This window comes from Vanessa atalanta, chromosome 20 (genome assembly GCF_905147765.1).
Source record: "Vanessa atalanta chromosome 20, ilVanAtal1.2, whole genome shotgun sequence".
In the NCBI taxonomy this organism is placed as follows: domain Eukaryota; kingdom Metazoa; phylum Arthropoda; class Insecta; order Lepidoptera; family Nymphalidae; genus Vanessa; species Vanessa atalanta.
In genome coordinates, this window is record NC_061890.1 from 2359116 (window position 1) to 2376231 (window position 17116).

A 17116-nucleotide genomic window follows, 5' to 3' on the forward strand; every position below is an offset into this window, starting at 1 on the left:
CATATAAATTATTCTTAACTTATTATCTTATACATATTATATCTAAGTACGGCGCTTATATATATATATATAAAATCTTATATAAAAAGAAATTCTTATGTACTTATATTATTGATTATATATAATATATTAAAATTACTTATTTTATAAACACAGTTAAAATATAAATATTTAGTTTTGTAGTTTAGATATCAAATTCTAAAGTCAGTTCTTGTTGGCACTAATTATATAATTCACCACTGAAGCGTTCCTGGGATGTATTTTGCAATGAGGTTCTCGTAGTAAGGCCACAAGGCTTCGATATCGGGTATGGCTGCGCTCTTCGTGTATAAATCATATTGGCTACAAAAAAAAAAAACATGGAATCTGTTCTAAAATATTTAAACGAATAATTATGTTTGTAAGCTGACATTAAAACTATCTTAGATAATTTAAGGCGTTTCTAAACTACGTCTCGTAGACAGTTCTTCTATCAGTACGCGAAATTAAATATTTCTTAAAGCATTTATTTGAATCTTGGCGTATATATTGAATTTTATTGCTTCAAATTAATTTTAAGTCAATTAACACGTAGTTGGGACATTGTCTAATTTATCAATATTAGGGCTCCCCAAGTGGTTCGCGTATCTTGTATTGGTAAGTATTTGTGTAATTTTAAATAATACTCACTTAAACTTAAGAACGGCTGCTTTAATTTTTTCGTCCCTTTCTGTTGTGAATTGTTTGTAATCACCGCCGGCGTGCCACGGGTAAAACGAATGATATCTGAAATAAAATTTACTATTATATAAAAACCTTTATTTTTTCTTAAACACAACAACTTTTTTTTAGTAATATGTCAAGTTACTAAAAAGTAGAAAAATTGTCTGTCTTCGATGTGTTCTACTTTATTTAACAGTATGTCAGAAAGCTACGTAAGATGCCATGCCGAATAAATAGTAACAAACTCGTATATTTTTAATAGTAAATTAGCGTTTAATTAAGGATATATCACGAGGAAATTCTCATGTGTCAGCTAAATTTGCGATAGTTACTTGGTGGTAGGGCTTTGTACAAGCCCGTCTGGGTAGGTACCATCCACTCTTCATATATTCTACCGCCAAATAACAGTACACTGCATTGTTGTGTTCCGGTTTGAAGGTTGAGTGAGCCAGTGTAATCACAGGCACAAGGGACATAACATCTTAGTTCACAAGGTTGGTGGCGCATACATGGTGATGTAAGGAATGGTTAATATTTTTTACAGCGCCTTTATCTATGGGCGGTGGTGACCACTTACCATCAGGTGGCCCATATACTCGTCCGCCAACCAATGCCATAAAAAAAAAGATACGTGGGTGGTGTTATTTCGAGCAGCATGGTGGAATAAACTCAAATGCTACTGACCGAGGAGAGGAGCCTTTGTTTGGCGGTAGAAATCACCGACTGTTTATCTATAACGAGCAAGCGTTTCTAGGTTTCTACATTTATGGCTAAAATGTTTAAGACGTCATTTTCTAACTGACGAGCCACAATGAGAATGTCTTAAATGTACCTGATCATCCATAAACCTTCTTCTGGGAACTTCGCGTTGTTGTGTTTCAGAACTCGGTACAGATACTCATCGTGTCCCCAGGACATCATCAAGTTTTCGATACCACATTTTGGCTTATACATTCCATACAGAGTACTGAAAATGTCATCATTAATCAAAATATGGTCAAGTGAAATAATAAATCGCTGGTCCTGCAAGTGCCGGATCCAGACCTTTTGATATATTGTCAGATGGTTTTAAAATTTATTTAACGGAATTTCTGATGGTAAGTGGTCACCAACACCAATTATAAGAATTAAGATATGTAAATACCTGTATTTAAACTGGCAATTATTTTAATTAAATATAAAAGTTCATTAGCATTTTTAATGTCCATTTTGGACAATTACTTTTTATTTAATTTGGACGAAACTAGGCATATTTAATTTTATTAAATGTATATTAATCAGTTACAAATTACTTGTAATCGTCGTTGTATGTATCTGGATTGGCTTTGAAGCTGTCATCTCCGTACACAATGCTCTTTCCCCATTGACAACCCACGGGGAAGGTGTCCCCCACCACGCACCACTGCGGCTCGCCATAGAACGCCATCACCTATCAATGCAAATAAAAACAATATTTAATATTATATATTATTATGGTAACTTTCATTTTAAATAATTGTTGTAAATCGATATGTTTGTTAATATATTTTGATTTTGTTATTTAACAGTGTTATGATTAATATTGCGCTTGTCAATGGGTAATTTAAATTAAATGCTCTGCATTTATATAATTTGTCCTGACTAGTCTCTCTTAAAAATGACTTCTAAATTCGTCAGTAGGGCCGTTAACCATCTAGTATGCATTTGGCATCCTTTTATATTCGGACTGGGCGGTCTTTGCCAGTAGAAATCTTGGATAATCTTTCTACCTGTATGCGTAGAGCTGTAAGACATGAAATTTCAGATCACAGCGCCCTCTCAAATTTGGCGTCGCTCCAACGCGCGCCCCCCAAATCCCGGCACTGCTCGTCAGCTTTATTTTTTTAGTATAGATTGTATTTACAACTATGATAAATATGGTAGTATACCTTTCCAAGATCATGTATCAGTCCAATAAGTTGGAACCAGTCGTCATCAGGGTAGTCCTGTCTGATCCTCTCAGCAGTCTGAAAGGCGTGTACGATGTTGGGGAGGTCGGTGTCAGGGTCTGATTCATCCACCAGCTCGTTCAGTTTGATGAGAGCATCCTTTACCGTCGATTTGAAATGGTTAAATTTTAGCCATTTATCCATTTTGCCTAAATAAATAAAAGTATAATTATATATGCTTTTCATTTCCTTAAGCTAAATTATTGCATTAGTGCATTGCTTCTAATATTCAGTCAAAAGCGACAGACTTTAACTGAAGATCAAGCAAGAACCACAGAGTTTATTTAACTCTTTGTTGAATCATTTGTAATTGCAATTAGTGAAATAAACTCAAAGCGTTTTTACTCTCTATTTAAGGAGAGGAGATTTTTAGTTTTTTTAATGCACCGCGTTGAATTCATAGCGAAGAAACCTACAAGCGTCAGATAAATTTCTGCGACATTCGTCTATCCGCTCGTGAAATGCGCTTTGGACTAAGCTCCAAATCTCCCTCAAAGAAAAAGAGAACGTGAGTCAGCAGTAGAACATTCATACAGTGTAAAAAAGCGATAAGTGTAGTAAACTTACAATTTCATAAAAGTCCATTACAAGACTATTTGTTGTAATTAAATTACAACTATATATTGACAATTTAAAAGCGTTATAATATATATAGTAATTAATTAATAAAAACAATGGTACAATTATATAAATAATTTAAAAAAAATAATAATAAAATTATCTTTCTCTCATTACAAACATTCATTCATTTTTCAAGGGAACCGATATAATTGAATAATGTTTTAGTTATGATTATTTAGTTGGATTCTAAACATGTAACATAAAACAAGCCGAAGTTTTATAAGCCCCTAACGATTTACAAATAATAATTAAAAATACTTTCTATATAAATCATGACCGCGTGGAATGGAAGCTAGAATTTAATTATTTAGTTAACAGCAATATTTTTGATTTCTTTTTTTCTAATATTTAACCATAACAAATGATAAAATGATAACAATCTACCATAAATACATAACGATTAACCATTACAGTTATTGAATTTTACCTTTAACGAAGTCAACAGTCATGTTAGTGTGCATGTCGTAGTAAGTCTTGCAGACGCGTTCCTTGATAGGGTCCTTGTCATCCACGGAGTAGTCGCGGAAGGCTTCCAAGGGCTTGCCATCGTAAACCTTCTCTGGCCGCAGCAGCAGAGAAGGGTCTATCATAGAAATTGTATTGTCCTGGTAAAACAAAATGGTATTTAGGATATTAACAGTAGTAACAATTTCTAAAAAATAAACGATACAACTGCCTAATTGGTCCAAAAGCTGGATTATAAGGCTGATGATACCGCTTTAAAATCCTGGTTCGAACCACTAAGAAAAGTTATTGGGTTTTTCTGTAACTAAATTATATTGCAGTAACACTCCCTTACATCGGACAAGAGTCCTTTACTTGATCCCAGACAGTCCCTACGAGCTACGAGAGTGATGTTTATCTGACCAATTTTGTCGACGCCAATATCTCCGTTTACAAGGAGACTAGTCTACTTATATATAGGACGGGAAATCCAACATCAAGGGTTCAGTCGAAGGAAAAACGGCTTTACTTTCTGTCTAAGGAACGGGATTGTTCTCGTTTCCAATTCTTGAGAGTCGACAGTAAGCCCACCAACATTTTGTATGACGGAACTGGGGACCTCAAAATCTGCGGGTGTTTGCACACAATCTTACATAACATAATATTTAGTGCACATGTAGCTACTTAATTATTCGCTGACATTGTGACCGAAACTTGGTTAGTAGGTTATTAGTAATTTAGCAAAAGGATCAGATAAAACTTCAAACTTTATTGTACAAGCTGTAAATCTCTCTTAAACATAAATATTATTGAGTACTTAATATAATATAGATTTAACAATTGCTTTAAAAAAATTGCATTTAAATTTCATCACAAAATTTTGAGCATATCCTGAAAAAAGCTTTCCAAAGCCGAAGCCTAGATTAAAAAAACTATCAGTATTTTAGAAGCGCATATTGTTTGACTTTTTCCAATACAGCTATTACTGGACTATTTTATTTATTAATATTACTGTAACTGACTTTGGCTGAAAGATATTCGGCAAAAGCGTAAAATTAAAAAAAAAACTGTAATTTTTTTTAACGATCCTCGCAAAAATTGGCGTTTAAAAACAATACTTAAAAATTGTAGTTGTCATTATAATATGTGCAATTGTTTATTTCGCAAAAAAAAAAATTGCATTGAAATTTTTATAATTAAACTTACAGAATTTTTAATCTTCATTTCGCTCTCGTTCAGTATCTGATGACGGAATCAAAAAGACTAACCGTGTTGGACAAGGTTGGGATCTTAAATGAGAGTTGAACGAATTGATTTATCATGGGTCAAGCGAAAATGTTATCAAGCCTCTACGTATCTCACATTATACAAGCAAATTTCAATATCGTATTTAGCTAATTGTTCGTTAAATTATTAGTACCTAATTGATTTCTTCTAATTAATCGATTTAATTAGGATAGTATGATTAATTAGTATATAAATAGTACCTACCACAATTATGTTTTAGGTAGATATTTAAATATACATTAAAGATATTTTTAAACATACATTAGTAAATGCCTTTTCATATCTCGAACATACCTATTTACCTTTTTTTACTTTGTCACTAATACAAATTATTGGTATCGCCAACAAAAATAATTTAAAATCGATATTTAAATTAATATTTTTCTTCATAAAATACTTACTTTTGAAGCTAAATGTTAATACTTCTCTGAATAGAGAAGTTATCTTTAGTTACATAAGTCATCAGTACGTGTTTGGAACTGGAACTCCTAAACAGTTGGACCGATTTATTTCTTGATTTTTTGTTTTGTGTGTTTTGGTCCCTGCATGGTTTAGATTAGACTCAGTAGATTGCTCTACAATCCAGCACTAAATAAAATATATCCCCCTACGAAGTCTGGACGTTCTAGTTTATATATATGAGAATTACGAATTGATAGAGCCGACATGATCTTAATATATTTTCAGATTGCACATATTATTGTTATATTTAATATGTTAAGTAGGTCATAGATTTCGCGATTACGTAGCGTAATTATAATTGTTACTTGTTCTACAAATAAAATAAAAGAAAGAAAGAATAAAAGAAAAAAATACTGGTCAGTGTAATTAAATGTTATTTTTTTTTAAATATAACTACTTCGTGCTCTTTGCTGGGGGAAAAAATCGTGTAGAACCCACGTGTATTGAATGAAATTCTGCTACATGTGTATTCCAACAATACTTTTGATTTCTATGATTGAATACATTTACGCGTGTCATTGCTCAAACTCAATGGAGATCAGCTCACTACGCAGGACATATAAAAGTGCACAAGTGTGAGCGTGAGACGTTAGTGCACTCTCTGTTCCTCACACTCATAATCCGGGGGGACAGCAATCTGATACGACCTGAAAGAGGTCAGGCAGCACAAGTATAGCAACCAATTGACTAAGTTTTGCCAGAGATAGCCATATTGATATATGCACCAACGAATTCAACTATTATGAAGTTATTTATTTTTAAAATAACCATAAAAAAATAACATCATATTTTATTCGTGTATGTATGTCACGTGACATATAATCGTGCATGTAGTTAAAGCACTTGTTGTATTTTATTAATGCATCTAAAGGATAGTGCACATTGTAGTTTTGCTATTATCAATGTCGAAATATATTTACATCCTGATATCACCATCAATCTTTTAAAAAAGCGTAGAAATTGTACTAAACTGGAGAAATAAATATATTAATTAAATAATAAGTTACTAAGGTTATTGTTTTATGTGGTATTTTTTTATTATTATGGTCTAGGTTGGTAGATGTGGTCTCGAAGACAATGGCGCTGTCAGTAATATCAACCATTCCTTGCAGCGCCATGTGCCGCCGACCTTGGAAACATATATGGTAAGTAGGTGGTGCCAATAACGGGCTTGCACCAAACCCTACCACAAATTAAAATTGTTTATATTCATTACTTATAATATTTATATTAAGCGCAATACCACGGATTGACTCATCACGAGATATTTTAAAAGATAGGTCCGATTGACTTGAAATTTAGCATATTTGCTACTAAAGGATTTTAATAAGTAGTAAATATGCACTTAAAAAAGGTTTTTTTTTAGAAGTTTCAACTAGTTAGAGGAGCATTTTAAGTGAAACTTACTCGTACGAACTCGCAACGGATAAATACTACGTAACATTTGTTTATAATGCTCAACTACAATTCCAGTCATAACTAGATAGATAGGCACTTATAAGCGAAAATAAATTTAAAATGACTGCTAAAAACACAAGAAAACAAGTCGATAAAATGAAAAATTATTATATAATGAGGTAAATAGATAACATTGCCCTAATGTAAAGTTAATCAATTATTTGTAACTTGAGATGTACTTAAGTTTTGGACGATATAGGTATTTATATTTTGTAGGATTTTTTGTAAGGCCAACCGGTAGATATGACCGACCTATTCCAATGGACGTAGGAAAAAATATAAACAAACTTAAGATTTACATATTTCATTCGATTTGCTAATAACTCAGCGATATTGTGCACTACTAAGAGTTTATGATAAATATATCATTATTTATAATACAACATTCTTGCACTTAATTACAATTATTTACACTTTAATTTTACTTCCAAAATGCCGATAACAGTTTCGTCAACATTCAAAACGCAATTTTTTCACAAATCCATAGTGAATATCATACATTGTTCAAGCTCTCGAATGATCATTGCGTCAATCTGCTGTCAAATATTGCTTATTTGACATTTTTCCTCTTATGGTTGGAATTGAGTATATGTTCTAATTTCTACCGCCAAACAGCAAAAGTTACTTTTTGTATTCTGGTTCAAAGGGTGATTAAGGCAGCGTAACTTTTGGGACAAGGGACATAACATCTTAGTTCTCAATGTTGATAGCGAATTGTCGATGGGAGATGATGAGAGATGGGAATATATTTTACAGTGATAATGGGCGGTGGTGACCACTTATCATTAAGTGAAAAAATACAAACACCTATGCAAATATATGTATACAATATACGTTTAAGTAAGTTCCATTAATAGTTTGTTAGCAGCAATTTATTTTCATTCACGTTCGTTCAATTTAAATCTATTTTTAACACGCGAGACAATTTATACATCGCGATACAAATGAAACAGACCAACCCGCGTGATGGAAGTTATATTAAAATGTCACGGCCAAGTGTACTGCGCAGATAAATTAACAAAACACATGATAAAAATTTATTACATTTTTATTATAAACACAATTAATGTAAACTTTATAATTTGTTTTATGTTTTCAAGAGAATAAGTCTACAGCGGCATACGAATGTGACGTAATTTGATAAGACTTACTAAAGTTTATACAGATCAAAACAAAAACAAAATTTCGTTCAATAAAGACCGTATGAGATGTGAAAACTGACTGAACATAACTTTTATACAACATTATATAATTTCTAGCTGAACCCACGGTTTTACCCGTAGCATATAAACCGTCATCCCCATTTTACCCCCTAAAGGGGCGAACTAAAAAAAGTAACCTGTATTTTGGGACCTAAACTATCTCAATACCGATTTAATCTAAATCAGTGGAGCGGTATAAGCGTGTAGAGGTAACAGATAGAGTTATTTTCGGATTTATAATATTAGTATAGATTACATAAAATAACTATCTGTGAATATGCCGCCAACAATGGAATATTATTATTGTCACTAATGAGTTATTGTCTAATTTAATTACAAATTACACTATATACTGACTAATATAGGCTTCCCATAGTCCAACATAGCCTTCGGACGAACTGCCAAATATTATAAATTTACACCCTAATGCATAAATACCTTGTAGCGTAAAACATTTAAAAAAAAGAGCGCGCTGTCGTCTCTCACAGAGGCTTGGGTTTTTGGCGGGAATTTGGAGTGCTTCGGACATATAAAATTCTGAGTCATAGAAAATATGCCGCTTTAGTTGGTTTGTTATTAATTATTATAAATATTAAATTAATTAATGTTATTTGTTATTATAATCTATTCTTTTTAAAAGTTATTTTGATTTCTGGTTTTTAAACATTTATATTCGAACTATTGACAATAAGATTTACATATAGACAATTTTACTACTTTTTACTAATGCTAATATTCCTAAAAATCGAATATTTTGCTATGTCTCTGTCGTAGTAGGCTATTTCCCACTCATTGCCCTGCGTACTATGTTGATGTTCTAATTGAATCTTAATCTTTCGCGGTACATTAACTGATGAGTGTTGATTTGGTATTAACTCAGAATTGTCTGGTCAAAGCCTTATCACCGGTAAATGCAAGTAACAGCCAGTAGTCAAAGGCCTTCGCTCCTTTTGAAGCAAATGCTTGGAAAAATTTTATCACTCTGCTACTGTGCGCATTTGTGAATATATGTAATCGTAAATATATTGCATAGTAAGGAGTGCTATTTGTACCTTGTTGAACTTACAAAATTGGGAGAAAATTAAAGAGTTCTAACTTCTGAGCCATCTTGGAAATATAAGAAAATATAAAAATAAAATGATACACACGTTTTACTTAATGCGAATTATATTCATTTTGTACTATAAAAAACAACCTTTAAACATAGTATAGTTGACGTTATAAAAATAATACGTTCAAGTTAAATAATCATAACTACTATAATACTTGTAAATAATACACGGTTTCTAAATTTATCAGGATTAAAATCACCACTCGCAAACGCCTGGAATATATTTCTCGATGAGACTTTCGTAGTATGGCCACAGAGCTTCGATGTCGGGCATCTTTTCGCTTTTAGTGTAGAGGTCATATTTACTGGAAAAAGAAATAGAAAATTATTAAGCTAATCCAGAATGCCATTTTACTAATAAACATATTTTCCAATATTGTTTCAAGTGGAACGCTCTTATCCTACAATTCACACGACAAGGAATTTATCACGAAAATAGGATAACCGTCGTCCAATTAATATATACGTACGGACACACAAAAACATTGCTCGTTTAAGTCACTCAACAGACTTATTATTAAAGGTAAAATTATAGAATACGTACACCAAATGTATTATTGGCCTCAATTTTTGTTAAGGAAAAAGAATTGGAGTTAATACTATCGCTGTTGCGTTGCGGGTTAGCAATAATACTCGGAAATTTGTAAGAATGTCATCACACACGATGGATGTTCGATGCGAACACAAAATGAATTAAACAATTACATTACATTAACAGCCTGTAAATTTCCCATTGCTGTGCTAAGGCCTCATTTCCCTTTGGAGAGAAGGTTTGGAGCATATTCCACCACGCGGCTCAAATGCGGCTTGGTGGAATACACATGTGGCAGAATTTCGTTGAAATTAGACACATGCAGGTTTCCTGACGATGTTTTCCTTCACCGCCGAGTACTAGATGTAAATTCAGTGGTGTTTGCCTGGGTTTGAACCCAAAATCATCGGTTACGATGCACGCGTTCTAACTACTGGGCCATCTCGGCCTTAAAAATTATACAATTCAAATTGTGATAGGATTTTTTTTCGGTTTCAATAAAGAAGTAACACCTACTTGAATTCTAGCACCCATTTTAATATTTGTTCATCCTTTTCGTTGGTGAGGTGGCGGTAATCGCCACCTGCGTGCCACGGGTACAGGGAGTGGTACCTAGAGAAGTTACATTACTATGAGACTATTAAAATTTTATCAGAATTTTAAAAGAAATTATACATTTTATATACAAGGTTTAAATTATACAATTATACGAATACCAGGGTGACTGGATGTCCTCCCATTGGATCATAAGGATAAGTAAAAGTTTTTTATTATGACTTCATACTATCAACTTAATATTGTTACTGGAAGCCTATGACTTGGGGTTCAAGTTTATTTCATACCAAAATTCATCAAATTCGGTTCAATGGTTTGGCGGTTAAAGAGTAACAGCTGTCTGTTATTTTCGCATTTTTAATATAAGTATATATGTCAACCATCATTTTTTATAAATAACAAGTGATTTCATATCGACCTAGGAAATCTATGTACTTACTGCAAAATTAGTCATTATTTCCTTGCATTTGAACTTATTTCTTTAAAAAATATATTCATTGTGACCTGATCATGTAAAGCGCCTTCTCCGGTAGCTTCGACTTGTTGTGCAGCAGGAACTGGTACAGGTACTCATCGTGGCTCCAGGATATTAGAAGATTGTCCAGTCCGCAATGAGGCTCGTACATACCGTACTTTGTACTACGAAAAACATATTCATCGAAACCGTAACAGAATAATGAAAACCGCCTTTTTATGGTATAGGTTGGCGGACGAGCAAATGGACCGCCTGATCACCACGGCCCATAGACGATGTCGCTGTAAGAAATGTTAACCATCGCCAATGCGCCACCAACCTTGGGAACTAAGATGTTATGTCCCTTGTACAGCAGTTCCAATGGCTCATTCACCCCTCAAACCGGAACACAACGATACTGAGTACGGCTGTTTGGCGGTAGAATATCTGATGAGTGGATGGTACCTACTCAGACAATTGCACATTGCCCTACCATCAAGGAATTTTCAATAATCAAGAATTCAAAGTATTCGTAACTTTAGTGATTATTTATGTGACTTATTGTTACTCTAAAAATTATAATAAAAAATATATGGAATTTCTTTAGGATAAATAATTTCGTTTGAAGCAATTAAACTGTCTTCTCGTAATACGTACTTATATTTTGGATTGTAGGTATCAGGGTTGTCTTTGAAACTCTCATGGCCGTAGACGATGGAGTCAGCCCACTTGCATCCGACGGGGAAAGTGTCACCCACCACGCACCATTGAGGCTCGCCGTAAAAGGCCATCACCTGGTCAGGAGATCAGTGATACATTCATAATAGGGCAAAAACAAAATGCCCTAAAATAAATAATATAGAGATGAAATTATAGAGTAAACATATCAATCTTATTCTTAATCGAATAGTGTGAGTTCAATCCGGACAAGCACTAATGAGTTTTTATATGAGTTTTTCGTGTTTTAATATAATTCATTAAATGCGGTTGAGCGGTGGAAGAAGAACCTCGTGAGGAAGACGATACCCAACCCTTCTGGTACAGCGGAAGGTTCCAAATCTTTGTATGAGGTCTAGGCTCAGCTGTAGAACATTTACGGGCGTTTATATTATTTATTATATTTTAAAGCTGTAATTGTCCCTCTTGTAGACACTTAGGTGCCTTTTTTTAGGCTGCTAATAAACCCCTTCAAACGTCTATCTAGATTAACCGACCTATTTAAAATGTTATTCAAATTTATATTGTGTAAATTTAAAATTATAGCAATTGTTGCGTAATTTTACAAATAATTGTAATTTAAGTGTATTCTATAAAAGTAGCCTGTATCTCCACATGAAATTCCATCTAAATCGGTTCACCGGTTTCAGCGTGAAGAGGTAGCAGACGGAGTTACATTCGCATTAAGAATGTTATTAGGGATTACGATGTCTTAGATAAAATACTACAGTGACTCCGACCCCCGTGAGATATCTCAAGATACGATAATACCGGAAACCTTTAGTATTTCTTATCATCTCTTAATTGTATGTGTATTGATATATTTCGTATCTTAACATAAAACATACTCATGTTAACATACTATAAGATCAAAATATATATAGTCATCGTCGTCTTTGATGTTCCCTTGAATTATGTGACGAGCTATTTTTTTATCTTAAGTTTAAATGCTGTATATACGTCGTGTGTGACTCGCTTAGAACGATAATTATGGTTTTTAAATAGGGTGGTATATATAAATAAAATAAATATAATGACCCTCATCCTCTCTCTAAGGGAGTAATATTTACTTAAAATTGCTTTTTTAATTAATCTATTCGTCTCGTACTCACCCACGTACGATAGACAAGAAAAAACATTTTGACGAATTGTTATGTAATGCACGTAAGTAATTTTAATTATAAATAAAAAGAAAGTACCTATGTAAAATACATATTTATGTATTTAATTGGTGTAATTATACGTAATAAAAGTAAAACATAGGAGAAAACCCATCAAAAACACGACAAAAGATTATCAAGAGGTTAGAGGTCTTAACATAAACTTATTACATCAACCGTTGGGGCTATTCGTAATTAATCCATTATGTAAAGCTTAAATCTTAATGTTATATAATACACAGATAAACGTAATAAAACTGACTATTTTATAAAATTTACATTAGGGAGTGAAGGATAAGTAGTACGTAACTAGTGGGCCGCACGCGAAACCCCTCGTTTAGTCAACAGATTTTTACAAATTTCGAAGCCTATGACAGGTTTTTTTTTTTTTAATTTCATAATAAACTGTTCTAACCACTGGGCCGAGATGGCCCAGTGGTTAGAACGCGTGCATCTTAACCGATGATTTCGGGTTCAAACCCAGGCAGGCACCACTGAAATTTCATATGCTTAATTTGTGTTTATAATTCATCTCGTGCTCGGCGGTGAAGGAAAACATCGTGAGGAAACCTGCATGTGTCTAATTTCAACGAAATTCTGCCACATGTGTATTCCGCCAACCCGCATTGGAGCAGCGTGGTGGAATATGCTCCAAACCTTCTCCTCAAAGGGAGAGGAGGCCTTTATCCCAGCAGTGGGACATTTACGGGCTGCTAATGCATAATAAACTAATGACGAAAAGATCGCAAGATTTTAATTTGCTTTTTTTATACAGCCATAGCGCCTCTCTCTACGTGGCCAGTTTTTTGCGATTTTTTGCGCTCTCTAAAATTAATTCATAACAATTTAATACTCTTTATTTTTCTGCACATCTACGGCTGGAGTTCTTCAAAATAAGAACATAACCGAACTTCTACGTGTATCGTCCCATAATCACGGGGACAAAAATCGGCTAACGCTATTAATATATAAAATATGATGTCTTGCGTGATTCAGGAATCTACTTTGGAAAAACCACTTTAACCGAAATTTTACCGGGAAGTCAAATAATAGTATTATAATATTGTTAATTCAGTAACAAAATTAATTATATACTTATATTCTTACTTCAGTGTATGGATATACAACATTTGAAATTGTATATGTATGTATGTATATCTTGTATATATGTTTTTGTGATAATTAAAAATGAACCGGAGTAATTAACACGTACCTTGCCCAAATCGTGTATGAGTCCCGTGAGATGAAACCAGTCATCATCAGGGTGGTCCTGTCTGATCCTCTCGGCGGTTTGGAAGGCGTGTACTATGTTGGGCAAATCGGTGTCAGGGTCAGATTCGTCCACCAGCTCGTTCAACTTGATAAGAGCATCCTTTATCGTTGATTTGAAGTGATTGAATTTGAGCCATTTTTCACGTTTTTCTGTTCGAAACAGTATTTATTAAATTTCCTATATATATGTTACTGTAAAACCTCCTATAAACCTAAGATTTACCGACATGAGATGGTAAATGAAAGTATTTTTCTATAAAGGGACGACTTTTTCGGACTTTCACCATTTCAACCTAACCTAACCTAACATATAAATCCTAAGATTTACCAAGTGAATGATGGTAAAAGTTTGAATCCCAAAGTTTTATGGACATTTACCATTCATAATCGCTAAATCCTTAGGTTTTACTGGAAAATCTTAAGGTTTACCGTAATTCGAGCTTTTACATTTTATTTTACTTTTATTTATTTTATTTTTATTTTACATATGTATTATGAGTATGTAAGTATGCACACCTTCAAACCGCGTCAACTGAGGTCAACTTCTTGTTAAAAGAATATCGTCAAAACACCCGTCACGATATTGTTAAGATGAATATTTTATAGAATTAAAAGTAAACTTACCTTTAACAAGGTCCACCGTTACGTTAGTGTGCATGGTATAGTATGTCCTGCGCACGCGCTCTTTGATGGGATCGTTGTCATCGATGCTGTAGTCACGGAATGCTTCGAGCGGCTTGTCATTGAAACTTGGTTCCGGACGCAGAAGTTGCGAGGGGTCTATCATAGACACCGGAGTCTTCTATAAAAAATAATCAAAATATTAATATTATAAATTTTAATATTTATTTATAATGTTGCTGTTGTTAAATTTATATTATTGCTTCCACTGGTGACAGTTCGTTTTTTGTCCAGATCGGGATTGCAATTCAATGGGGAAAAGCTAGCATTCTTGCCACCATTAGACGTGGTTAAGATTAGATTTATACTATTTTTAAATTAAAATATTGGTTATAATCTTTTATTACAAAATATGTAAAAATAATTCATTAAGTTTTGTAAATGTTTAAATATTTTTTTAATCTTTTTTTACTTTAAAATTATAAACGTGATAAAATTATGTATTATTTGTATTGTATTTTTGTTTATGTGTACATATGTTTGCAATGATTCTTAATGTATTTATGTATTTGGACAAAAAAAAACTGAAAGTGATAAAACAAAGAGAACACGAAGAAAAACTCCGACTTACAACTTTAGCAGCCATCTTGGATTTCCGTTGCAGTCCCAACTAAACAATATTTATCAATAAATTGTAGCTGTCATCTCAATTCTTATATAGGCGCCACACGGCTAGGTATCAAGTGTTTATATCTATTGATAAAATGAGCTTAATTTTACCATTAGATAATAATCAGCATGGTGTAAAGCTGGTGGCACAGTGAATTTAAACGAACTGTATGTTATCCTAAGGTTCGTTGAACACAAACTCATTTCTTAGGGGTAATAATAATAAAAATAATAAAACAGCTTTATTTATTCCACAAACATAAATTGTAACCAACAAATTTAGTAACTTGAACCATTTTGATTTGTGGACCCCCTCAGGGTAAAAGCAAATGAATTCCATTTATTTCAGTTTTTGGCAGAGGTCATCCAGTGCCTTCTTATGTAGGCCACAATCTCGTCCTGCCACCGAGCGCACGGGCGACCTCTCTTTCTAGCGCCAAACGGTCCTTTCCATCTCGTGATGTTGATAGTCCATCGACTGTCGTCATATCTCGCCACATGACCAGCCCACCTCCACTTCAGACTTTGAGAGAACTGTTGAGCATCCTTTAGCTTAGTTACCTTTCGGATTTCTGTGTTTCTTATTCTATCTTTTAGTTTTATATTTAAACAGGTCCTTTCCATTGCCCTCTGAGTGGTCTGTATTTTATATCTCGCCTTGTGGTCATAGATCTACGTTTGGCAACCATAGGTAAGACAGGGTAAAATTGTAGCATCTAAAATTATTTTGATTGGTAGACTTGAGTTCTCTTTTTCTTCTTAGGGGTATTTTTGTTTATTTAACCATCTTGCTTAAAGAGTTCTTGTATAAAAATATATATTAAAAAAAAAATGCTCTTTACTCTGGTGGAAAAGTGTAACTACTGAGTTTCTTGCCGGTTCTTCTTGGTAGTATCTACTTTCCTAACCGGTGGTAGATTTACATTTAATTCAACACTGTAACATCACCATTCCAAAGTGCATTTATGAGCCTCAAGTAGGCTAGTAAAGAATATTTTGAAGAATTTAAATAGTAGTATTATTAGTATTTTTTTAAACAAAACAAATGGTTGAGATTATGTCTTATTAAAGGAGGAGCTCGATCTAAAGGAGTATTAGTAAAGTATGACAATGTTAATTAAAAATGTAATTAATGTAGTAAAAAGAAAAGGGGTCACAACATTCCATTGCAGAACTCTAATAGTTGCAGAAACCATTAAAAAATACGACCCTGAACTTTAAGCCACTACCAACGTTAAGTATGTGCGATATGTTAAGAAAAGCTTGATAATGGAAAAGCGTGGAGTCAACAATTGTTGATATTCAGGCAGGATATGTTATACATAACAAGCTGAACCTGCGACTTTATCAGAGTCAGATTTAACGGTCTGGAGGCCCTGGGGCCACAAAGCTGTGGGGGACCTAGACCAACAGAAGCGTGGAAAGTAATAATTATATTATGAATTATTTAGAATATCTTAATTTCAATCATTAAGCTTTAATTTATTTACTTGTATCGGTAACTTTTGACACAGTAATTAGTTACATTAATATAATTTGACTATATCTAGATATTTGTTATCTCGTCGGAATCTTTCTTTTGGAGGCCCCTCTCATGTGGAGGCCTCAGGGCAGTTGCCACAGTTTCCCTAAATGCCATGGACTTTATCCGCGTGAAATTTATAAAACTTTACCTATAACACATAAACCGTCAGCACCGATTTTACCCCCTAAAGAGGTTGCTTCTAAATTGGTTCATTGGTTTTAGCGTGAAGAGGTAACAGACGATAACTTTTGCATTTATAATATTTGTATAGATTGTATTGTTTCAGGCCGGTTCCTCTGGGTAGAATCTACATTCTGAACCGGTGGTAGCTTTGCGTTTAGCACAATTCTGTAAAAT

General features: G+C 33.5%; 2 protein-coding genes across 2 annotated transcripts; both read right to left on the reverse strand.

The window, feature by feature from the left end:
• Positions 1-124: 124 nt before the first annotated feature.
• On the reverse strand, positions 125-5026 carry LOC125072077 (inositol oxygenase-like). The gene is made up of 7 exons (XM_047682585.1): positions 4941-5026; positions 3718-3895; positions 2610-2818; positions 1995-2131; positions 1535-1669; positions 670-765; positions 125-342 (listed from the first exon to the last, which is right to left on the reverse strand). The coding sequence occupies exons 1-7, from the start codon at positions 4956-4958 to the stop codon at positions 234-236; spliced, it is 882 nt and encodes a 293-aa protein (XP_047538541.1). The 5' UTR covers positions 4959-5026; the 3' UTR covers positions 125-233.
• A 4266-nt stretch (positions 5027-9292) lies between these two features.
• LOC125072078 (inositol oxygenase-like) lies at positions 9293-15300 on the reverse strand. The gene is made up of 7 exons (XM_047682586.1): positions 15197-15300; positions 14569-14746; positions 13886-14094; positions 11453-11589; positions 10846-10980; positions 10303-10398; positions 9293-9559 (listed from the first exon to the last, which is right to left on the reverse strand). Exons 1-7 carry the CDS (start codon positions 15209-15211, stop codon positions 9451-9453), a joined length of 879 nt encoding a protein of 292 aa, XP_047538542.1. The 5' UTR covers positions 15212-15300; the 3' UTR covers positions 9293-9450.
• Between the last annotated feature and the right edge of the window lie 1816 nt (positions 15301-17116).

What these genes read in the sequence shown, in the direction of transcription:
- LOC125072077 (XM_047682585.1), bottom strand. An exon ending in ACATACAACGACGATTACAA is followed by an intron (nt 1,670 to 1,994) that starts GTAATTTGTAAC and finishes TGACATTTTCAG; the next exon opens with TACTCTGTATGGAATGTATA. An exon ending in GCAGCCGTTCTTAAGTTTAA is followed by an intron (nt 343 to 669) that starts GTGAGTATTATT and finishes TTTTTTTTGTAG; the next exon opens with CCAATATGATTTATACACGA.
- LOC125072078 (XM_047682586.1), bottom strand. An exon ending in AACGGTGGACCTTGTTAAAG is followed by an intron (nt 14,095 to 14,568) that starts GTAAGTTTACTT and finishes TGTTTCGAACAG; the next exon opens with AAAAACGTGAAAAATGGCTC. An exon ending in ACCTACAATCCAAAATATAA is followed by an intron (nt 10,981 to 11,452) that starts GTACGTATTACG and finishes TGTTTTTCGTAG; the next exon opens with TACAAAGTACGGTATGTACG.